Source organism: Elgaria multicarinata, chromosome 13 (genome assembly GCF_023053635.1).
Source record: "Elgaria multicarinata webbii isolate HBS135686 ecotype San Diego chromosome 13, rElgMul1.1.pri, whole genome shotgun sequence".
In the NCBI taxonomy this organism is placed as follows: Eukaryota; Metazoa; Chordata; class Lepidosauria; order Squamata; family Anguidae; genus Elgaria; species Elgaria multicarinata.
In genome coordinates, this window is record NC_086183.1 from 16,962,178 (window position 1) to 16,971,619 (window position 9,442).

The 9,442-nt window shown below is 44.6% G+C and overlaps 1 protein-coding gene across 1 annotated transcript; it reads right to left on the reverse strand.

The window, feature by feature from the left end:
- Window positions 1–219: 219 nt before the first annotated feature.
- On the reverse strand, window positions 220–9,442 carry LOC134407974 (ras-related protein Rab-42-like). Its single transcript, XM_063140011.1, has 2 exons — window positions 9,168–9,442; window positions 220–758 (listed from the first exon to the last, which is right to left on the reverse strand). The coding sequence occupies exons 1-2, from the start codon at window positions 9,431–9,433 to the stop codon at window positions 338–340; spliced, it is 687 nt and encodes a 228-aa protein (XP_062996081.1). The 5' UTR covers window positions 9,434–9,442; the 3' UTR covers window positions 220–337.

The window sequence follows — 9,442 nt, forward strand, 5'->3', positions numbered from 1 at the left end:
ATGTTGACAGAGTAGGACAGCAAGCTTTTTAGGTTGCACACAGCTCATTAAGAGATTCTCTCCTACACTAGTGGCATCCAAACCATTTTGTGCCACTATATCTCTCTGCCTGTTTCTGGGACCTACGCAACAATCACTTATAACATAACCCTCTAGGAGCCACTCTGGTAAGACGGTGATGAGTTAATGATGTCATAAGGATCAAGCCGTCCTATATGGGTCAGTTCGGTCCTCAGCAGCATGTTTAGAGACTTGGTTATGAAATAATTTTGTTTGTTTATCCTCTAAAGAACAAATCCAATGTCATTTTTTCACAATGCCCCAGTCCTTGATTTGGTTAACACGAACATTTTTGTTCTGGTGGCGGCTTCCTCCTCTGAAGACTGCTAGTTCTCTTCTTATAAATGACCTTCACGCCATCCCATCCTCCCTGCAGTTCAATCTCCTTGTTTTTCAGAGCCTCATAGATATTATTGGTTATAGTTTCAAAGGCCAAATCTACATTGAGGTTCTCCTTGGCAGATGTTTCCACGAAGTGTGCGCCCAGAGAAGTTGCCAATCCCTCTGCTTCTTCAATAGTGACCCTGTTTGTTGAGTAAAGGTCACATTTGTGACCAACCAAGAGGCAGATTACTTTTTCCATAACACTGGTCACTTCATTGTACCACTCAAAGATGCTCTCAAAGGACCTCCGGTTGGTCATATCAAAGACTAAGAGCACACCTACTGCATTCCGGTAGAAAGATCTGCTGATACACCTACAAACATAAAAGGTATTTATTATCTAAACTGTATTCCAGGTTTTAATAAAGAATTTGTTTAAACGCTTGGATACCAAATGCCAACCCATAGTGCTGACATCTAGGACGTTCTTCTGGAAGAAAGTGTATTATTATTATTATTATTATTATTATTATTATTATTATTATTAATATGTTTTTTGCCCAAAACCGGGCCTCAAGGTGGCCTTACAAAATTTGAAACATATATATTTTAAAACCTAGGAAAATAAATGTACATTTTTTTAAAAAATACAATATTAAAACAGTAAACGTTTAAAATACACGACAATTTTTACAAGTCCTTAACATAGATGGAGGACCAGATTATTCTCCAAAGGCCAGCTGGAACAAACAAGTTTTTGCCTGCTTCCGAAAGCACATCAAGGAGGGAGCCGGTCTAGCTTCCCCAGGAAGAGAGTTCCAAAGCACTGGAGCAGCCACCGAGAAGGCCCTCTCCCATGTTCCCAACAAGCGTGCCTGTGTATGCAAAGCTTCTTACTTTGAAGATGTCAACATAGTCCTCAGATTCAATTCACTTGCAGCTAGACCATTATATATTTGCCCTCAAGCTGGGGAAGTATATTTCATTGTTCTTAGAACTCTGTTGGTCTATTCAAAGATCTTTCAGTTGGCCCCAATAAAGATATTAAATTGCTGTAAAGTTCATCATACCCTTGCACATCGTGAGAAATGAGGAAAGGCATCTCGAGAAAAGGGATAGAAGTGGAAGCCTGTTTATAGATAAATTGCATATGCTAATTTATAGCCAGAGAGTTATTCAAATTTAGAAATAATTACTATAAATTAAATAGAAATATGGTGCATCTCACCTTAGTGGTGAAGGCTGTGACCAGCTCTTTTCGATCATCCCAGAGTGCAGGACATGGAATAACGGGCTGAAGTTACAGGAAGCCATATTCTGGCTGGACATCAGGAAAAACTTCCTGACTGTTAGAGCAGTACGACAGTGGAACCAGTTACCTAGGGAGGTGGTGGGCTCTCCCACATTAGAGGAATTCAAGAGGCAGCTGGACAACCATCTGTCAGGGATGCTGTAGGGTGGATTCCTGCATTGAGCAGAGGGTTGGACTCGATGGCCTTATAGGCCCCTTCCAACTCTGCTATTCTATGACCTGTATGCCTGCTCTGTCTCCTGTCAAGGTGCTAAGTGTGGATGCTATTTCCAGTGTCGGAAGCAGTAGGCCTCTGTGCAGTGGAGGCTGGTGGCTCTGAATTTGGTTGGGCTGTGACTCCACTCTTGGTTTCAGTCAGAACCAGCCAGAACTCTAAAGGAGCTCCCTATGGTGCTTAACCCTATCTCCAAATTGGGGTCAGCACCTTGGATAGCTCCTTAGGAGTTCTGGCTGAAACCCAGAGTGGAAACAGCCCCACCAAATTCGGAGCCACTGGCCTCCACCACGTCTGTACACCAGTTGCTAAGGAACATGGATGAGAGGGTGCTGTTACACTCATGTCCTGCTTGTGAGTTTCTCATGGGTAGCTGGTTTGTCACTCTGAACAGAAAGCTGGTGTGACATGGGTTGTCATGGTAACGGAAGGAGGGGAATAGGAGGGTGTGGCAGTTGGAAGCGGTTGGTGGAGGGAGAAAAGGAAAAAAGAAGGAAGGAGGAGGAAAGAGGGAAGGAGGAAGGTTTCAAGCGATCTTGGGAAGACATGAAAGAGAAGGCAGCATTGGACAGAATGGCTGTAAGGACCAGGGATTTGGGCAGCCTGCCACAGTGGACAGCATTTCAGGAGCAGCGTAGGAAGTTTACCTAGGCAATGTGCAGGGCCCTGCATGAACGGCTAGACAGTTATTTAGGAGTTGAGATAACTCAGGGACTCACAGTGTGTTAATGGTTAAGTTGTTACTTATAAATTCTTAAGTGTTGTAAAAAGAGGGGCTTCTGTGTTTGACTAAGTCCTGGTGTCTCACCCAGGTTCCTTACTTACGGTCACATTGGACTAGTTGGACCCTTGGTCTGATCCAAGTTACAGGAAGTCAGATTCCGGCTGGACATCAGGAAAAACTTCCTGACTGTTAGAGCAGTACAGTGATGGAACCAGTGACCTAGGGAGGTTGTGGGCTCTTCCACTCTAGAGGCATTCAAGAGGCAGCCGGACAACCATCTGTCAGGGATGCTTTAGGGTGGATTCCTGCATTGAGCAGGGGGTTGGACTCGATGGCCTTGTAAGGCCCCTTCCAACTCTACTATTCTCTGATGCTATGATCCAGCATGGCTCGTATTATTACATTCTTGTGATGGGCAACTTCAAGACCTCTGATGTTCTCCTTCCATAAGGTGCTGTATCTTGAGAGAGGGCTTGGACTGGGCAGCCCTTCAGCTAGAGCAGGGATGGGGAATGTGTGGTCCTCCAGATGCTGATGGACTGCAACTCCCACAATCTCTCACCATTGGCTCTGATGGCTAAGGCTGATGGGAGCTGAAGTACAACAGCACCTAGACGGGCACACATTCCCCACCTGTGAAAGAGGGGGTGTCTTAAAAGAGACTGATCTCTGTATTGGAGGACTCATGGCCAGCCTAATAACGCCTTGAGTTTTCGGAAACTATTTGCATCTATTTGGTGAGTCGGTAGAGGCTCTCCTATAATAACAAGAAACAAAATATTACATTTTTCTCCTCTGCCTTAACACTACCTTGCCCCCAAATCATTAGTAAAAGCAATTATGTACCCCATCTCTACCTTTGGTTCATTTTAAATACATTTTGACTTGGAGAAGGGAATGGGCTAGTTTAGCCGTTTGATTCCTTGCATAGTAATTTTGAACAGTAAGATGTTAGTGCTTCCAGTCTTCAGCCTGACTCAAAACCAACATTCCCTGTTTGCTATGCAAAGCTCTTTCTTTGGAGCTACAAGTCTGCACACATCTTTGAAGCACGTAGCTTTGTGACTGTGCTGTGCTCAACCTTTTTTGCCCAGCTGTTTGTTTTCTCTAGAGCTGCACATGCCCATATCTTTCAAATAAAGCCTTCAGTTATGCTGAATCCACCTTCCCCTTTAACCTCTGCCACAGTTGGTTTATTGCTGATCTGCCCAGATAGGAGACTGCTATATACAGAATCAGACCCTTGGCCCATCTAGCTCAGTAATATCTACACCCACCTTCCCCAACCTGGTGCCCTCCAGATGTGTTGGACCTCAACTGACAGACAGCAGGTCTCAGGGTTTCAAGTCAAATGTTTTTCTTGGCTCTACCTGGAGATGCTGGGAATTGAACCTGGGACTTTTTTTTTTTGCATGCAAAGACTGTGATCTACCACTGAGCTATGGTTCTTCTTTTCAGAAGTGATGACTCCTCGTTTGCAGTTGCATTATTGTTATTGTGAAGTGCAGGGGTCCCCAACATGGCCCTGCCAGCATGGCCAGTGCTAAGGATGATGCGAGATGTAGTCTAAAACATCTGGAGGTGTCAGGTTGGAGAAGTCTGATCTATGTAACAGGCACTTTACAAAGAATAAGGCCAGGTCCCTGCCCCAGGGAGCTCCCAATCTAAAGAAAAACTGGCACTGAGGAAACAACAGAGGAAGAGTAGGGAAGTGAAAGCAGGGGAGAACATGGAAAGAATATGAAATGATTTCAGTTTTCTCCTTTCTATCCTATACTTTTAGGTTGCCTCCTTTTTTTTTTCCTAGCAGGGCCCTGCATTTAAGGAAAACATCAGTGGAGGCTGGTGGCTCCAAGGTCATTTGGGTAGTGAATCCACTCCAGGTCAGAATTCTAAAGGAGCTATCCAAGGATTCACTGCCCCACTGTCATCGGAGCCACCAGCCTCCCCTGGAAAGACTACCCAGAGAACGCTTATCTCAATCCTGCCCCCGAAGAGGAGTTGATAAGAATGCCATTGTTTGCATAAAGTAACAGCTATTGGAAGGAATAAAGGTTGATCAGATTAGCTCAATAATTAGATTAGTAAGGTCAAATATGCGCATTGCACAAAGGTGTGTATGTGTATGGGGCTTCTCCATGCCCCCAGGCTTGGTGAGATCTGTTTCTCAACCCAGCAAAAACAATAGACATTGCATGAAAACTAGCTTCTATATCCAGGTAGCCTTGAAATAGCCATAAGACCATAACAACCTAAGAAGAGCCCTGCCGGATCAGACCACTAAGTCCAGCATTCTGTTCACATAGTGGCCAGCCAGCTACCCACAAGCAGGATGTGAGTGGAACAGCACCTTCCTGCCCATGTTCCCCAGCAACTGGTGTAAATAGGCATACTGCTTCTGATACTGGAAGTAGCATGTAACCTAGGGTGACCATATGAAAAGGAGGACAGGGCTCCTGTACCTTTAACAGTTGCATAGAAAAGTCAATTTCAACAGGTGTCATTTGTATATCTGGAGAACCTGGTGAAATTCCCTCTTCATCACAACAGTTAAAGCTGCAGGAGCTAGACTAGAGTGACCAGATTTAAAAGAGGGCAGGGCACCTGCAGCTTTAACTGTTGCGATGAAGAGGGAATTTCACCAGGTTCTCCATATATACAAATGACACCTGCTGAAATTGACTTTTCTATGCAACTGTTAAAGGTACAGGAGCCCTGTCCTCCTTTCCATATGGCCACCCTGTGTAACCATCAGGATTTCATTGATACTCATCCTAATAACAACACACAGCTCTGTTCTATCCTCTCCTAGTTCACTACTCCACTTACAAAAAAGCATCTCTTGTGCTAAATAGAATCAGGTTGTACTTCTTGGAAGAAAGCCAGGATATAAATTTTATTTATTTTATTATTGCGTTTATATCCTGCCTTTTTTCCTCCAAGGAACCCAAGGCGGCATACATAATCCTCCTCCTCTCCATTTTATCCTCACAACAACCCTGCGAGGTGGGTTGGGCTGAGAGTCCATGACTGGCCCAAAGTTACCCAGTGGGTTTCCATGGCCTATTGTGGACTAGAACCCGGATGTCCTGACTCCCAATCCAACACTTTAGACACTACACCACACAGGTTTCAGTGAATGAATTAAATAAAAGTAATTATCCAGGCCAAAATGATTCAATACACATGCAAGTAGTGGTGCCATCATGAAAGGACCTTTGGGGCAGATGTCTTGGGCTCAGCAGAATGAAGAGGATCTCCAAATCCAGAAGGGCTACACATCACTTTTTGATGGAAGTGAAGTAATACACATTAACATAGAAATAATTTCTCTACATTTTTTTTTTAAATCCCACTGCCTTACCAGGGCTTTCTGCTTCTGCTTTCTTTCTTCGATTGCAATTGGGTCAATTACATGGGCAGCAACAAAGTTTGAATTGAATACTTCCACTCTCTGCATGTTCCGTTCACTTCCATTGAGATAGTGCCCTCTAGCTGCGGAATTATTGCACAACACCGAGTTTACCCACTGGGACATCCCACTTTTTCCGGATATTACCACATTAACTGTCATTCTTTTTAAAAGCCGGATTTCTGGGGAATAGAGTGGGAGATGTCTTGATCATTGACGACTTCATGTAATGGACCTACAAACATCCATGACTGACCAATCACGAGTATGCAATAAATCGTTCATTTATAGGGGGTCTCCCCAAAGCCATTCAATCCAGAAGCTAAAATTACCTAACTGCACCACTGCAGGCCCACACACATCCAGAGAAGAAACAATCACTACCTCTGCTTTCTTGGACTGGGGTTCTCCCTTTCAAAACAGGCTATTCAAAGACCAGATACTAATTATTCTGACTTAATGATTTGCTATTGTATTTTTTAAAAAATAAAATAAACATAAAAACTGATTTTAGTTAAGCTATTCTGGGTTATTCGCTGGTTGAAAAGCAGAGGCCAAAGAAAGTTAAAAAACAAGTTTATGTTGCAATTTAAGTTTTCTTAAAAGCATGATTTGCTGGGCTTTTAGGCTGCTTCGATTTAAAAAAACATGTTTTGGAATTGGATTCGGTGTAAGTATTATTTTAATGCTCCCCCTTCTTTTTTTGTTTTTGTTTAATTTAGCTATCATAACAGTTACATAACAGCCTATGTCCTGTGAATCTGTTCACACAGCCCTTTTTATTCTAAATATATAAAATGCACAAAATATTTATTAATGCAAAAGTTGCACAAGTATGATAGTGATGATGGGGGGGGGGAGAGAACACAATCACTTCAAAACAAATACACAGAAGAACAACCTTCTGTATCTCACGGGATGGGGGCTGCAAACCATCAAAGTTCCCTTCTACTCTTGGAGCTGGTAGCCCTTGGAGTTGGAAAGCTTTCACTAAGGCACAATTCTATTAGGGTGACCATATGAAAAGGAGGACAGGGCTCCTGTATCTTTAACAGTTGCATAGAAAAGTCAATTTCAACAGGTGTCATTTGTATATATGGAGAACCAGGTGAAATTTCCTCTTCATCACAACAGTTAAAGCTGCAGGAGCTATACTAAAGTGACCAGATTTAAAAGAGGGCAAGGCACCTGCAGCTTTAACTGTTGTGATGAAGAGGAAATTTCACCAGGTTCCCCATATATACAAATGACACCTGCTGAAATTCCCTTTTCAATACTACTGTTAAAGATACAGGAGCCCTGTCCTCCTTATCATCTGGTCACCCTAATTCTATGCATCTTTAGACAGGAAAAGCATGCATAGGATTGCATCTTGAATAAATCACCTGAATCAGTCAGCCACAGGATGATCACTAGTTCAAGGTGTAAATATAAGCCAGGCTTTGTAGCAGTTCTAAGTAACAATAGCAAAGTTCCTTGGGGCAAAACATCATTTGAGTTGTGCCTTTGCAGCCTTGAAATCCAGGGCTTCTTTCTGTAGCACAAGAGCTGAACGTTCTGCTGCTCCTCTGGTCATACGGAGTGGAAATTGCTATGGGTGATATAGATATAAGGTTGTAGGGCAAGAGCAAGGGCAAGCCTTGGGAACAACATTGGAGAATGGGCGTCAGTGGTGAAGTTAGGTAATAATGTTAGGCTCTGGATGTAATGGTGTTACTGGAGTCCCCCTCTTTAAATGGCCGTGTGTATTACTTCACTTCCTTCAAAATGTGCTAAACCAGTCCTTTTAAATAAGCGCTCCCCTTCCTCATTCCAGTGATGGAGCCGCCTGACCCTCGGGCCCCGAAATCCTTCCTTGATGGCACCATGGTCCGGCATTTCTGCAGAATCACCTACCTGGCAAAAATATATATGGACAGGGCAGCAGGAGGTGTTGATAGGCACAGAAAAGTTTTGGGGCACAGGCCGAAAGGACACAATTCTACATCAAATCTGCATATGCTAAATTTATATCTATGCATACAAATTTAGCAATAAGGAGGATTTATTTAAATTTTGCAGGGGTCAAAGCCAGCCAGAAGCCTCGTGTGGCACACAGCAGTAAAGCAGCAGTTTCTGCAGCTGAAAATCTCGCCACGGCCTGAGTTCGATCCAGCGGAAGCTGGTTCCAGGCAGCCGGCTCGGGTCGACTCAGCCTTCCAGCCTCCCGAGGTCGGTAAAATGAGTACCCAGTTAGCTGGGGGAAAGGTAATAATGGCCAGGGAAGGCAACGGCAAACCACCCCGCTATAAGGCCTGCCAAGAAAACGTCAGCGAAAGCTGGCGTCCCTCCAAGAGTCAGTAATGACTCAGTGCTTGCACGAGAGGTTCCTTTCCTTCCTTTCAAAGCCAGCCACTGCATTTCTTATCCACATCACTGCAAATAAAATAAAATCTTTGTTTAATTTATAACCTGTCCCAGATCATCCCAAACCAACAGCAAAATTCATTTTCTAAGCTTAACAGCCATGCAGAGGAAGATTTCTTAAAGGGGTTCTGCAGCATGTGGGAAGGGGAGAATTGCCTGTCAATTAAGCAGAGAGAGAGAAAAAACTTTCCATTGGCATCAGCGGACGTTCAGGACTCCGTGGAATGGGTTCGGGGCCCTGTGGAATAGATTTGGGGCCCAGGCCCTATGAGGCCAGGCCTAGCAATGCCCTTGCAATTGCATAGCAGGCAATAGCGATACAGAGATGAAGCCTCCCCCACCCTGAGCAATCTTGGCTAAATGGGCAGTGATGCAATGCAGGCTACTATAGTAGGGTCTCACCAGTGGAAGCTGGTGGCTCCGATGTCAATTAGGGCAGTAAATCCATTTCAGGCAGAACCAGTCATCACTCTAAAGGAACTATCCAAGATGCAAAACTCCTTTAGAGTTCTAACTGGTTCTGACTGACCTCAAGGTGGATTCACCGCCACAGCGACCTTTGGAGCCACCAGCTTCCACTGGTTCCCACCCTTCACTTCCAGGGTGTCAAGTGGGGCAAATCCCAGAAAGGGAGCTTAGAAAGGGGGGAAGAGTTTTCCCCCCCCTTTCATGTCTGCATATTTTGGGGGCCTCCTGCATGGGGTTTCCTTCTCACCTGAACCTCTCCTGGCCCGCTGTGTCCCAGAGCTGCAGTTTCACCTTGATGCCCGGCGGCAGCACCATTATCTTGCTGTAGAACTCCACGCCCACGGTGGGGCACAGGGCTGGTACGAAGGATCCCTCCGTGTAGCGCCTCAGCAGAGACGTTTTGCCCACCGTGGAATCCCCCAGCACGAGGATCCGGAATTGGTAGTGACAGTTGCCGTTCAGGTTATGGACCGGAGGCACTGGCTCCGGTTCTGTCTCAGAAGATGCTTCCATTCTGGAAGG